Source organism: Oncorhynchus kisutch, unplaced genomic scaffold, assembly GCF_002021735.2.
Source record: "Oncorhynchus kisutch isolate 150728-3 unplaced genomic scaffold, Okis_V2 Okis02a-Okis13b_hom, whole genome shotgun sequence".
NCBI classification, from domain to species: Eukaryota; Metazoa; Chordata; class Actinopteri; order Salmoniformes; family Salmonidae; genus Oncorhynchus; species Oncorhynchus kisutch.
Window position 1 is genome coordinate 6,906,874 of NW_022261979.1, and position 15,394 is coordinate 6,922,267.

Here is a 15,394-nt window from a genome sequence, read left to right on the forward strand (position 1 = left end):
GGCTGAGGGTCTCTTTATGAGAGGAGAGGGTGGCTGATGGTCTCTTTATGAGAGGAGAGGGTGGCTGATGGTCTCTTTATGAGAGGAGAGGGTGGCTGAGGGTCTCTTTATGAGAGGAGAGGGTGGCTGAGGGTCTCTTTATGAGGGGAGAGGAGAGGGTGGCTGAGGGTCTCTTTATGAGGGGAGAGGAGAGGGTGGCTGAGGGTCTCTTATGAGGGGAGAGGGTAGCTGAGGGTCTCTTTATGAGGGGAGGGGAGAGGGTGGCTGATGGTCTCTTTCTGTGGGGAGGGGAGAGGGTGGCTGAGGGTCTCTTTATGAGGGGAGAGGAGAGGGTGGCTGAGGGTCTCTTTATGAGGGGAGAGGAGAGGGTGGCTGAGGGTCTCTTTATGAGGGGAGAGGAGAGGGTGGCTGAGGGTCTCTTATGAGGGGAGAGGGTGGCTGAGGGTCTTTTTATGAGGGGAGCGGAGAGGGTGGCTGAGGGTCTCTTTATGAGGGGAGAGGAGAGGGTGGCTGAGGGTCTCTTTATGAGGGGAGAGGAGAGGGTGGCTGAGGGTCTCTTTATGAGGGGAGAGGAGAGGGTGGCTGAGGGTCTCTATGAGGGGAGAAGAGAGGGTGGCTGAGGGTCTCTTTATGAGGGTAGAGGAGAGGGTGGCTGATGGTCTCTTTATGAGGGGAGAGGAGAGGGTGGCTGAGGGTCTCTTTATGAGGGGAGGGGAGAGGGTGGCTGATGGTCTCTTTATGAGGGGAGAGGAGAGGAGAGGGTGGCTGATGGTCTCTATGAGGGGAGAGGAGAGAGTGGCTGATGGTCTCTTTCTGTGGGGAGGGGAGAGGGTGGCTGATGTTCTCTTTATGAGGGGAGAGGAGAGGGTGGCTGATGGTCTCTATGTGGGGAGAGGAGGGGAGAGGGTGGCTGATGGTCTCTTTCTGTGGGGAGGGGAGAGGAGAGGGTGGCTGATGGTGTCTTTATGTGGGGAGAGGAGGGGAGATGGTGGCTGATAGTCTCTTTCTGTGGGGAGGGGAGGGGAGAGGGTGGCTGATGGTCTCTTTATGTGGGGAGAGGAGGGGAGAGGGTGGCTGATGGTGTCTTTATGTGGGTAGAGGAGAGGGTGGCTGATGGTCTCTTTATGAGGGGAGGGGAGAGGGTGGCTGATGGTCTCTATGAGGGGAGAGGAGAGGGTGTCTGATGGTCTCTAGGAGGGGAGAGGAAAGGGTGTCTGATGGTCTCTAGGAGGGGAGAGGAGAGGGTGTCTGATGGTCTCTAGGAGGGGAGAGGAGAGGGTGTCTGATGGTCTCTATGAGGGGAGAGGAGAGGGTGGCTGATGGTCTCTTTTTATGAGGAAGAAGGGAGGGAGGAGGGGTGTCTGATGGTCTCTTTATGATGGGAGGGGAGAGTAGAGGGTGGCTGATGGACTATGAGGGGAGGGGAGATGAGAGGGTGGCTGATGGTCTCTGAGGGGAGAGGAGAGGGTGGCTGATGGACTCTTTTTATGAGGAAGAAGGGAGGGAGGAGGGGAGGGAGGAGACGGTGTCTGATGGTCTATTTTTGTGCGGCAGAAGGGAGGGAGGGAGGAGAGGGAGGAGGGGAGGGAGGAGTGTATCTGATGGTCTAGTTTTTGTGCGGCAGAAGGGAGGGAGGGAGGGAGGTAGGAGAGGGTGTCTGATGGTCTCTTTTTGATGGGAGGGGAGAGGAGAGGGTGGCTGATGGACTATGAGGGGAGGGGAGAGGAGAGGGTGTCTGATGGTCTCATCGGAGAGGAGAGGGTGGCTGATGGACTATGAGGGGAGAGGAGAGGGAGGTAGGAGAGGGTGGGAGGAAGGGAGGTAGGAGAGGGAGGGAGGGAGGGAGGGAGGGAGGGAGGGAGGTAGGAGAGGAGAGGAGAGGGTGGGAGGGAGGAGAGGAGAGGGTGGGAGGAGAGGAGGGGGGGTCTGGAACTAAGAGAATGTTGCTCAGTAGTCATTCTCATATTCCTGTTCCTGTCCTCCTTGAGTTAGAACCAGAACAGAGGACACAGACAGAGACACAGAGAAACACCTTACGTCAGTACAGATACCAGACCACATAACACCAACATGCTACCATTCCAAAAACCACATGGACCCACTAGTGGTTGTGCTAGTCAGTATCTCTGACTCAGACTGCTGTGTTATGGCAGCTGCTCATCAGAGCTCTGAAAGCAGACAGGCACAACATAGTGCTGTCATCTTTATTTCTCTTTCTTAATGTAAGAAAATGTCATAAAGATGTAGAACAGTGAAATGAGAGTCACACAGGATACATGGTTGTACATCCAGTATACTTACAGTATAGTAACTCAGACATGCACAAGTTGTGGGGAAGCATTTTAGGTCAAATGTGCACCACACATCGCTGTGAGAGGCACTCCCATCTTAAAGTGATTCAACCACATGTTTAACCACATCTGTGGGAATGAACCAATTGTTCAATGTCAAATAATACCCTGCCTGAATTCAATCCAAACAGCTATAGCATAATGGTCTTAGTGTTAATATCCTTTTAGGTTAGCAGTGAAAGCAGGCCCACTAAGGGGGCTCTCAAGTGGTCTAAGGCACTGCATCTCAGTGCAAGAGGCTTCACTACAGTCCCTGGTTCGAATCCAGGCTGTATCACATCTGGGTGTGATTTAGGAGTCCCATAGGGCGGGTTTGGCAAAGGGGGTTGGGCCGTCATTTATAAATAAGAATTTGTTCTTAACTGACTTGCCTAGTTAAATAAAATAAACTAAAGGACACGGTCACTCATATTAAACATCCATAGTGTGTATAAAACGCGTCACGAGAACATACAGCATAACATTTCAATAGCTCTAAAATACTTCACGAAATGTAGAGGGACAATTACAATGTCAATCTCTGTACGATTTACCAGTCGCCAGTTAGTTAGTCACTGAGGAAAATACTTGAACTTTTACTAGTTGTAAAAAGTCAGGGGCGGAGCCAGACACTGGTGTTGTTTTATGTCCTGAAATGATCTGCAATAAACATCGTCAACTGTCTTTCATTTCATCTAATGAAAATAACACTAACTAACCACTGGGTCCCTTCAAACTACTGGGTCAAAACATCAGCTGACTGGAAGGACAGGACTCTCCTGCAACGGACCATGAAGAGAAGGCTTTAGATCTGACACACACAGCACTTACTGTTACTCTCTCTTTCTACATTTCTGTTTAGATTGAATTCAGGAATAATATACATTGAGTGTGCAAAACATTAAGAACACCTGCTCTTTCCATGACATGCTGACCATGTGAATCCAGGTGAAAGATATGATCCCGTATTGATGTCACTTTGTTTAATCCACTTCAAATCAGTGTAGATGAAGGGGAGGAGATGGGTTAAAGAAGGATTTTTAAGCCTTGAGACAATTGAGACATGTTTTGTATATGTGTGTCCTTCAGAGGGTGAATGGGAAAGGCATTTAAGTGCCTTTGAACGGGGTAACTGGACACAACTGTGGGAAACATTGGAGTTAACATGGGCCAGCATCCCTGTGGAACGCTGTCAACATGGGCCAGCATCCCTGTGGAACGCTGTCAACATGGGCCAGCATCCCTGTGGAACGCTTTCAACATGGGTCAGCATCCCTGTGGAACGCTGTCAACATGGGCCAGCATCCCTGTGGAACGCTTTCAACATGGGCCAGCATCCCTGTGGAACGCTGTCAACATGGGCCAGCATCCCTGTGGAACGCTGTCAACATGGGCCAGCATCCCTGTGGAACGCTGTCAACATGGGCCAGCATCCCTGTGGAACACTTTCAACATGGGCCAGCATCCCTGTGGAACGCTTTCAACATGGGCCAGCATCCCTGTGGAACGCTGTCAACATGGGCCAGCATCCCTGTGGAACGCTTTCAACATGGGCCAGCATCCCTGTGGAACGCTTTCAACATGGGCCAGCATCCCTGTGGAACGCTTTCAACATGGGCCAGCATCCCTGTGGAACGCTTTCAACATGGGCCAGCATCCCTCTGGAACGCTTTCAACATGGGCCAGCATCCCTGTGGAACGCTTTCAACATGGGCCAGCATCCCTGTGGAACGCTTTCAACATGGGCCAGCATCCCTGTGGAACGCTTTCAACATGGGCCAGCATACCTGTGGAACGCTGTCAACATGGGCCAGCATCCTTGTGGAACGCTTTCAACATGGGCCAGCATCCCTGTTGAACGCTTTCAACATGGGCCAGCATCCCTCTGGAACGCTTTCAACATGGGCCAGCATCCCTGTGGAACGCTTTCAACATGGGCCAGCATCCCTGTGGAACTCTTTCAACATGGGCCAGCATCCCTGTGGAACGCTTTCAACATGGGCCAGCATCCCTGTGGAACGCTTTCAACATGGGCCAGCATCCCTGTGGAACGCTTTCAACATGGGCCAGCATCCCTGTGGAACGCTTTCAACACCTTGTAGAGTCAACATGGCCCAGCATCCCTGTGGAACGCTTTCAACTCCTTGTAGAGTCAACATGGGCCAGCATCCCTGTGGAACTCTTTCAACATGGACCAGCATCACTGTGGAACGCTTTCAACACCTTGTAGAGTCAACATGGCCCAGCATCCCTGTGGAATGCTTTCAACTCCTTGTAGAGTCAACATGGGCCAGCATCCCTGTGGAACGCTTTCAACACCTTGTTGAGTCAACATGGCCCAGCATCCCTGTGGAACGCTTTCGACACCTTGTAGAGTCAACATGGGCCAGCATCACCTGTGGAACGCTTTCAACTCCTTGTAGAGTCAACATGGACCAGCATCCCTGTGGAACGCTTTCTACACCTTGTAGAGTCAACATGGGCCAGCATCCCTGTGGAACGCTTTCAACACCTTGTAGAGTCAACATGGGCCAGCATCCCTGTGGAACGCTTTCAACACCTTGTAGAGTCAACATGGGCCAGCATCCCTGTGGAACGCTTTCAACACCTTGTAGAGTCAACATGGGCCAGCATCCCTGTGGAACGCTTTCAACACCTTGTAGAGTCAACATGGGCCAGCATCCCTGTGGAACGCTTTCGACACCTTGTAGAGTCAACATGGGCCAGCATCCCTGTGGAACGCTTTCGACACCTTGTAGAGTCAACATGGGCCAGCATCCCTGTGGAACGCTTTCGACACCTTGTAGAGTCAACATGGGCCAGCATCCCTGTGGAAGGCTTTCGACACCTTGTGGAGTCAACATGGGCCAGCATCCCTGTGGAACGCTTTCAACACCTTGTAGAGTCAACATGGGCCAGCATCCCTGTGGAACGCTTTCAACACCTTGTAGAGTCAACATGGGCCAGCATCCCTGTGGAACGCTTTCAACACCTTGTAGAGTCAACATGGGCCAGCATCCCTGTGGAACGCTTTCAACACCTTGTAGAGTCAACATGGGCCAGCATCCCTGTGGAACGCTTTCAACACCTTGTAGAGTTAACATGGGCCAGCATCCCTGTGGAACGCTTTCAACACCTTGTAGAGTCAACATGGGCCAGCATCCCTGTGGAACACTTTCAACACCTTGTAGAGTCAACATGGGCCAGCATCCCTGTGGAATGCTTTCAACTCCTTGTAGAGTTAACATGGGCCAGCATCCCTGTGGAACGCTTTCAACTCCTTGTAGAGTCAACATGGGCCAGCATCCCTGTGGAACGCTTTCAACACCTTGTAGAGTCAACATGGGCCAGCATCCCTGTGGAACGCTTTCAACACCTTGTAGTGTCCACGCCCTGACGAACTGAGGCTGTTCTGAGGGCAAAATCAATATTAGGAAGGTGTTCTTAATGTTTTGTACACTCAGTGCATAACCACACACAGTATCCATCAGATTTACTGTGGTATAAAACCCAGTTGCTCCTAGTAATCTCAGTCCTACAGTATCCAGAACTTATAGATAGGGATATCTATGTGTTCTGATGGCGGTTACCTCCAACGTTGTAGCCCAAACAGGAGTTCTGGTCGCAGTAGCCAGCAGCACCAGCAGGGCCCGTGGATCCAGGGGTGCCTGGTCGCCCTGGGGTACCCTGGCTGCCTGGTCTACCGGCGGGGCCTTGGCTGCCTGTACGCCCCTCTCCTAGAAGACCTGTGGAGGCAAGATACACAGTTAGTAACAGGACCTACAAGAGGACAAATTACACACCAAACACCAGTCTGTTGCTACGGCCGACCATGTTGTAAACTATAGAGATAAAATAATGAAAACTATGTTTCATGAATCGTCCCCCTTGTTACTTCTGCAATGACGAAGTAGGATGTAAAATAGTCAGTGTGTTGTTGAGTGGCCAGACTACAGGCAGTGTGTATATATATGTGTGGGTTCCCTCAGAATAATGCCCTGAACCCAGATCAGACAGTTATTATCCTACTTCTGTTGAAGTTTCCACTACAGAAGCCTGTCCTTCAGCCCAGTTCAGTTTGACTACAGCAGTCCAGTCCCAGTCCAGTTTGACTACAGCAGTCCAGTCCCAGCCCAGTTTGACTACAGCAGTCCAGTCCCAGTCCAGTTTGACTACAGCAGCCCAGTTTGACTACAGCAGTCCAGTCCCAGTCTAGTTTGACTACAGCAGTCTAGTTTGACTACAGCAGTCTAGTTTGACTACAGCAGTCCAGTTTGACTACAACAGCCCAGTTTGACTACAGCAGTCCAGTCCCAGCCCAGTTTGACTACAGCAGTCCAGTCCCAGTCCAGTATGACTACAGCAGTCCAGTCCAAGTCCAGTTTGACTACAGCAGTCTAGTTTGACTACAGCAGCCCAGTTTGACTACAGCAGTCCAGTCCCAGTCCAGTTTGACTACAGCAGCCCAGTTTGACTACAGCAGTCCAGTCCCAGCCCAGTTTGACTACAGCAGCCCAGTCCCAGTCCAGTTTGACTACAGCAGCCCAGTTTGACTACAGCAGTCCAGTCCCAGTCCAGTTTGACTACAGCAGTCCAGTCCCAGTCCAGTTTGACTACAGCAGCCCAGTTTGACTACAGCAGTCCAGTCCCAGTCTAGTTTGACTACAGCAGTCCAGTCCCAGCCCAGTTTGACTACAGCAGTCCAGTCCCAGTCCAGTTTGACTACAGCAGCCCAGTTTGACTACAGCAGTCCAGTCCCAGTCTAGTTTGACTACAGCAGTCCAGTCCCAGCCCAGTTTGACTACAGCAGTCCAGTCCCAGTCCAGTTTGCCTACAGCAGCCCAGTTTGACTACAGCAGTCCAGTCCCAGTATAGTTTGACTACAGCAGTCTAGTTTGACTACAGCAGTCTAGTTTGACTACAGCAGCCCAGTTTGACTACAGCAGTCCAGTCCCAGTCCAGTTTGACTACAGCAGCCCAGTTTGACTACAGCAGTCCAGTCCCAGTCTAGTTTGACTACAGCAGTCCAGTCCCAGTCCAGTTTGACTACAGCAGCCCAGTCCCAGTCTAGTTTGACTACAGCAGTCCAGTTTGACTACAGCAGTCCAGTTTGACTACAGCAGCCCAGTTTGACTACAGCAGTCCAGTCCCAGTCCAGTATGACTACAGCAGTCCAGTCCCAGTCCAGTTTGACTACAGCAGTCTAGTTTGACTACAGCAGCCCAGTTTGACTACAGCAGTCCAGTCCCAGTCCAGTTTGACTACAGCAGTCTAGTTTGACTACAGCAGCCCAGTTTGACTACAGCAGTCCAGTTTGACTACAGAAGCCCAGTCTCAGCCCCAGTTTGACTACAGAAGCCCAGCCCCAGTTCCATCCATGAACACACATTCCAATGTTTGCTGACATGGCAACAATCTGAGGCGTTGTGGTGCTCAGTGAGATATGAGTGGAATCCTCATCTACAGAGTTCTGTTCTTCTGGATCTAAAAATATCCTCCCTGATTTCCATTACAGTAGTAAAACCCATGCCAGGAACCACAGTCTCCTGATGTTTCATCGTGAACTTTCAGACATAGTTTTTTTTGTCATTTATATATTTCAGAGTTGAGAATCGATTAAACAACAATCAGATGCATAGTCCTGTATTGGTTTTCTGATAAAAAAATTGTAGTGTACAAAGAAGAATCAATACAAAAGGTTTGTTTCTCCCCAAAATATTGTCCAAACATCTGTTTGACATTATAGACAGCAATCCAAGACAGATCAACTTTAAATCCAAAACACATGAGGATTGTTCTGATGTTATTAAAAGTTTCAAACGGTGTTTTCTTTACAGAAAATCCCTAGTGAGAGGAATTCCACTGCAGTCACAGTGTGGTCTGAATACACAAGAGTTCTCCATCAACAAAATAGTGGGGCCTTTGATTGACATGTTTTTTATTAAAGTGTGTCAGCCGTTAGTGTCCCATGAAACCCAACCTGTCCTAGAAACACCTCTCATTATAGTGTTGTATTGTCTGTAGAAGGTGGTAGTGAATGGGTGAATCCTCCCTCCAGCATGCATTGTCTGTAGAAGGTGGTAGTGAATGGGTGAATCCTCCCTCCAGCATGCATTGTCTGTAGAAGGTGGTAGTGAATGGGTGAATCCTCCCTCCAGCATGCATTGTCTGTAGAAGGTGGTAGTGAATGGGTGAATCCCCTCTCCAGCATGCATTGTCTGTATAAGGTGGTAGTGAATGGGTGAATCCCCTCTCCAGCATGCATTGTCTGTAGAAGGTGGTAGTGAATGGGTGAATCCCCTCTCCAGCATGCATTGTCTGTATAAGGTGGTAGTGAATGGGTGAATCCCCTCTCCAGCATGCATTGTCTGTATAAGGTGGTAGTGAATGGGTGAATCCCCCCTCCAGCATGCATTGTCTGTATAAGGTGGTAGTGAATGGGTGAATCCCCTCTCCAGCATGCATTGTCTGTATAAGGTGGTAGTGAATGGGTGAATCCCCTCTCCAGCATGCATTGTCTGTATAAGGTGGTAGTGAATGGGTGAATCCCCTCTCCAGCATGCATTGTCTGTATAAGGTGGTAGTGAATGGGTGAATCCCCCCTCCAGCATGCATTGTCTGTATAAGGTGGTAGTGAATGGGTGAATCCCCTCTCCAGCATGCATTGTCTGTATAAGGTGGTAGTGAATGGGTGAATCCCCCCTCCAGCATGCATTGTCTGTATAAGGTGGTAGTGAATGGGTGAATCCCCCCTCCAGCATGCATTGTCTGTATAAGGTGGTAGTGAATGGGTGAATCCCCCCACCAGCATGCATTGTCTGTATAAGGTGGTAGTGAATGGGTGAATCCCCCCTCCAGCATGCATTGTCTGTATAAGGTGGTAGTGAATGGGTGAATCCCCCCTCCAGCATGCATTGTCTGTATAAGGTGGTAGTGAATGGGTGAATCCCCCCTCCAGCATGCATTGTCTGTATAAGGTGGTAGTGAATGGGTGAATCCCCTCTCCAGCATGCATTGTCTGTATAAGGTGGTAGTGAATGGGTGAATCCCCCCTCCAGCATGCATTGTCTGTATAAGGTGGTAGTGAATGGGTGAATCCCCTCTCCAGCATGCATTGTCTGTATAAGGTGGTAGTGAATGGGTGAATCCCCCCTCCAGCATGCATTGTCTGTAGAAGGTGGTAGTGAATGGGTGAATCCCCTCTCCAGCATGCATTGTCTGTAGAAGGTGGTAGTGAATGGGTGAATCCCCTCTCCAGCATGCATTGTCTGTATAAGGTGGTAGTGAATGGGTGAATCCCCTCTCCAGCATGCATTGTCTGTATAAGGTGGTAGTGAATGGGTGAATCCCCCCTCCAGCATGCATTGTCTGTATAAGGTGGTAGTGAATGGGTGAATCCCCCCTCCAGCATGCATTGTCTGTATAAGGTGGTAGTGAATGGGTGAATCCCCCCTCCAGCATGCATTGTCTGTATAAGGTGGTAGTGAATGGGTGAATCCCCTCTCCAGCATGCATTGTCTGTATAAGGTGGTAGTGAATGGGTGAATCCCCTCTCCAGCATGCATTGTCTGTATAAGGTGGTAGTGAATGGGTGAATCCCCCCTCCAGCATGCATTGTCTGTATAAGGTGGTAGTGAATGGGTGAATCCCCCCTCCAGCATGCATTGTCTGTATAAGGTGGTAGTGAATGGGTGAATCCCCCCTCCAGCATGCATTGTCTGTATAAGGTGGTAGTGAATGGGTGAATCCCCCCTCCAGCATGCATTGTCTGTATAAGGTGGTAGTGAATGGGTGAATCCCCTCTCCAGCATGCATTGCCTGTATAAGGTGGTAGTGAATGGGTGAATCCCCCCTCCAGCATGCATTGTCTGTATAAGGTGGTAGTGAATGGGTGAATCCCCTCTCCAGCATGCATTGTCTGTATAAGGTGGTAGTGAATGGGTGAATCCCCCCTCCAGCATGCATTGTCTGTATAAGGTGGTAGTGAATGGGTGAATCCCCCCTCCAGCATGCATTGTCTGTATAAGGTGGTAGTGAATGGGTGAATCCCCTCTCCAGCATGCATTGTCTGTATAAGGTGGTAGTGAATGGGTGAATCCCCCCTCCAACATGCATTGTCTGTATAAGGTGGTAGTGAATGGGTGAATCCCCTCTCCAGCATGCATTGTCTGTATAAGGTGGTAGTGAATGGGTGAATCCCCCCTCCAACATGCATTGTCTGTATAAGGTGGTAGTGAATGGGTGAATCCCCCCTCCAGCATGCATTGTCTGTATAAGGTGGTAGTGAATGGGTGAATCCCCTCTCCAGCATGCATTGTCTGTATAAGGTGGTAGTGAATGGGTGAATCCCCTCTCCAGCATGCATTGTCTGTATAAGGTGGTAGTGAATGGGTGAATCCCCCCTCCAGCATGCATTGTCTGTATAAGGTGGTAGTGAATGGGTGAATCCCCTCTCCAGCATGCATTGTCTGTATAAGGTGGTAGTGAATGGGATGCATATCCACACATGTATTATCTGGGATTTCTAAATGCTGGAGGGAGGATTGTGGAGGGAAGATGAGAGGGGGGGGTGAAGGGAGGATGACGAGGAGAAGTAAGGTGGAAGGTGAGTGGGGGGGGTGAGGGGAGGATGACGAGGAGAAGTAAGATGGAAGGTGAGGGGGGATGAGGGAGGATGATGAGGAGAAGTAAGGTGGAAGATGAGTGGGGGGGAGGGAGGGAGGATAATGAGGAGAAGTAAGGTGGAAGGTGAGGGGGGATGAAGGGAGGATGACGAGGAGAAGTAAGATGGAAGGTGAGGGGGGAGGGAGGATGATGAGGAGAAGTAAGGTGGAAGGTGAGGGGGGATGAAGGGAGGATGACGAGGAGAAGTAAGATGGAAGGTGAGGGGGGAGGGAGGATGATGAGGAGAAGTAAGGTGGAAGGTGAGGGGGGATGAAGGGAGGACGACGAGGAGAAGTAAGGTGGAAGGTATGGGGGATGAAGGGAGGATGACGAGGAGAAGTAAGATGGAAAGTGAGGGGGTGATGTGAGGATGACGAGAAGAAGTAAGGAGGAAGGTGAGGGGGGTGAAGGGAGGATGACGAGGAGAAGTAAGTGTACACAGTGTACACACTACATGTGGATTAGTATAAACTGTCTCTACATACTACATGTGGATTAGTATAAACTGTCTCTACACACTACATGTGGATTAGTATAAACTGTCTCTACACACTACATGTGGATTAGTATATACTGTCTCTACACACTACATGTGGATTAGTATACACTCTGATTGTGATTCTGTAAGATGGAAGGATGAGAGGGAGGACTGTGATGGGAGGAGAAGAGAGGAATGATGAGAGGATGTAAGGATCCTTACCTGGTGGTCCTGGGGGACCTCTGGGGCCCTGTGTCCCCACACCTTGACTCCCCCTCTCCCCCTTCTCTCCTGGGAGACCTGAGGACAGACGACACACAAAGTACATATGACCTTGACCTTAACAGAAAGTCACCATGTCCTCATGTAACTTCTCACATTCTCCTAGTTCCTTTAGGATACCCAGTACACTGTTCTTCATCTAGTCAGACTGTCGTCTACTATGTCTGGTCTTCATCTAGTCAGACTGTCCTCCTCTACCAAGTCTGGTCTTCATCTAGTCAGAATGTCGTCTACTATGTCTGGACTTCATCTAGTCAGACTGTCCTCCTATACTATGTCTGGTCTTCATCTAGTCAGACTGTCGTCTACTAAGTCTGGTCTTCATCTAGTCAGATGCCATCCGTTTCGTCACTAAAGCACCTTATACCACCCACCACTGCGACTTGTATGCTCTAGTCGGCTGGCCCTCGCTACATATTCGTCGCCAGACCCACTGGCTCCAGGTCATCTACAAGTCCATGCTAGGTAAAGCTCCGCCTTATCTCAGCTCACTGGTCACGATGGCAACACCCATCCGTAGCACGCGCTCCAGCAGGTGTATCTCACTGATCATCCCTAAAGCCAACACCTCATTTGGCCGCCTTTCGTTCCAGTACTCTGCTGCCTGTGACTGGAACGAATTGCAAAAATCGCTGAAGTTGGAGACTTTTATCTCCCTCACCAACTTCAAACATCAGCTATCTGAGCAGCTAACCGATCGCTGCAGCTGTACATAGTCTATTGGTAAATAGCCCACCCTTTTTCACCTACCTCATCCCCATACTGTTTTTATTTATTTACTTTTCTGCTCTTTTGCACACCAATATCTCTACCTGTACATGACCATCTGATCATTCATCACTCCAGTGTTAATCTGCAAAATTGTAATTATTTGCCTACCTCCTCATGCCTTTTGCACACATTGTATATAGACTCCCCCTTTGGTTTCTACTGTGTTATTGACTTGTTAATTGTTTACTCCATGTGTAACTCTTTGTTGTCTGCTCACACTGCTATGCTTTATCTTGGCCAGGTCGCAGTTGCAAATGAGAACTTGTTCTCAACTAGCCTACCTGGTTAAATAAAGGTGAAATAATTTTTTTTTTAAAAGACTGTCCTCCTGTACTATGTCTGGTCTTCATCTAGTCAGACTGTCCTCCTCTACTATGACTGGTCTTCATCTAGTCAGACTGTCCTCCTCTACTATGTCTGGTCTTCATCTAGTCAGACTGTCCTCCTTTACTATGTCTGGTCTTCATCTAGTCAGACTGTCGTCTACTATGTCTGGTCTTCATCTAGTCAGACTGTCCTCTCTACTATGTCTGGTCTTCATCTAGTCAGACTGTCCTCCTCTACTATGTCTGGTCTTCATCTAGTCAGACTGTCGTCTACTATGTCTAGTCTTCATCTAGTCAGATTGTCGTCTACTATGTCTGGTCTTCATCTAGTCAGACTGTCCTATACTATGTCTGGTCTTCATCTAGTCAGACTGTCCTCCTCTACTATGTCTGGTCTTCATCTAGTCAGACTGTCGTCTACTATGTCTGGTCTTCATCTAGTCAGACTGTCCTCCTCTACTATGTCTGGTCTTCATCTAGTCAGAATGTCGTCTACTATGTCTGGTCTTCATCTAGTCAGACTGTCGTCTACTATGTCTGGTCTTCATCTAGTCAGACTGTCGTCTACTATGTCTGGTCTTCATCTAGTCAGACTGTCCTCCTCTACTATGTCTGGTCTTCATCTAGTCAGACTGTCGTCTACTATGTCTGGTCTTCATCTAGTCAGACTGTCCTCTCTACTATGTCTGGTCTTCATCTAGTCAGACTGTCCTCTCTACTATGTCTGGTCTTCATCTAGTCAGACTGTCCTCCTCTACTATGTCTGGTCTTCATCTAGTCAGACTGTCCTCTCTACTATGTCTGGTCTTCATCTAGTCAGACTGTCGTCTACTATGTCTGGTCTTCATCTAGTCAGACTGCCCTCTCTACTATGTCTGGTCTTCATCTAGTCAGACTGCCCTCTCTACTATGTCTGGTCTTCATCTAGTCAGACTGTCCTCCTCTACTATGTCTGGTCTTCATCTAGTCAGACTGTCCTCATCTACTATGTCTGGTCTTCATCTAGTCAGACTGTCCTCATCTACTATGTCTGGTCTTCATCTAGTCAGACTGTCCTCTCTACTATGTCTGGTCTTCATCTAGTCAGACTGTCCTCCTCTACTATGTCCTGCCAATCATTGCATTAAGTGCTCAATAAGCCAGTACTTTTTCCTCTGGTGGCTGTGCCCAACCTAGTCCATTAGTATGCCTTGGTTTCCCTGCTGTACCATCCCCTGCCAAGCTGAACCAAGCCAAACTCCTGCTCTAGCAAGTCCTGCCAAGCGGAGTCAGAGGAGTGGTGGTTAATGGTGCTGTTTAACACCAGACTGACACTCTGTTAATGGTGCTGTTTAGCACCAGGCTGACACTCTGTTAATGGTGCTGTTTAGCACCAGGCTGACACTCTGTTAGTGGTGCTGTTTAACACCAGGCTGACACTCTGTTAATGGTGCTGTTTAACACCAGGCTGACACTCTGTTAATGGTGCTGTTTAACACCAGGCTGACACTCTGTTAATGGTGCTGTTTAACACCAGGCTGACACTCTGTTAATGGTGCTGTTTAACACCAGGCTGACACTCTGTTAATGGTGCTGTTTAACACCAGGCTGACACTCTGTTAATGGTGCTGTTTAACACCAGGCTGACACTCTGTTAATGGTGCTGTTTAACACCAGGCTGACAATCTGTTAATGGTGCTGTTTAACACCAGGCTGACACTCTGTTAATGGTGCTGTTTAACACCAGGCTGACACGCTGTTAATGGTGCTGTTTAACACCAGGCTGACACTCTGTTAGTGGTGCTGTTTAACACCAGGCTGACACTCTGTTAGTGGTGCTGTTTAACACCAGGCTGACACTCTGTTAATGGTGCTGTTTAACACCAGGCTGACACTGTTAATGGTGCTGTTTAACACCAGGCTGACACTCTGTTAATGGTGCTGTTTAACACCAGGCTGACACTCTGTTAATGGTGCTGTTTAACACCAGGCTGACACTCTGTTATATATTCCTGTTTGTGTGTAATGTTCTGTCATATTCCTGTTTGTGTGTAATGTTCTGTCATATTCCTGTTTGTGTTCAATGTTCTGTCCTATTCCTGTTTGTGTTTAATGTTCTGTCCTATTCCTGTTTGTGTGTAATGTTCTGTCCTATTCCTGTTTGTGTGTAATGTTCTGTCATATTCCTGTTCGTGTGTAATGTTCTGTCCTATTCCTGTTTGTGTGTAATGTTCTGTCCTATTCCTGTTTGTGTGTAATGCTCTGTCATATTCCTGTTTGTGTTTAATGTTCTGTCCTATTCCTGTTTGTGTGTAATGCTCTGTCATATTCCTGTTTGTGTTTAATGTTCTGTCCTATTCCTGTTCATGTGTAATGTTCTGTCCTATTCCTGTTTGTGTGTAATGTTCTGTCCTATTCCTGTTTGTGTGTAATGCTCTGTCATATTCCTGTTTGTGTGTAATGTTCTGTCCTATTCCTGTTTGTGTGTAATGCTCTGTCATATTCCTGTTTGTGTGTAATGTTCTGTCCTATTCCTGTTTGTGTTTAATGTTCTGTCCTATTCC

At 48.7% G+C, this 15,394-nt stretch overlaps 1 protein-coding gene across 1 annotated transcript in view; it reads right to left on the reverse strand.

The window, feature by feature from the left end:
* Positions 1-1,857: 1,857 nt before the first annotated feature.
* LOC109884938 (collagen alpha-1(XIV) chain) overlaps positions 1,858-15,394 on the reverse strand; it is a 235,565-nt gene continuing 222,028 nt past the window's right edge. Inside the window, 3 exon segments of the mRNA XM_031811818.1 lie at positions 1,858-1,982; positions 5,921-6,076; positions 11,695-11,772. Coding sequence (XP_031667678.1) covers positions 1,948-1,982; positions 5,921-6,076; positions 11,695-11,772 — 269 coding nt within the window. The 3' untranslated portion in view covers positions 1,858-1,947.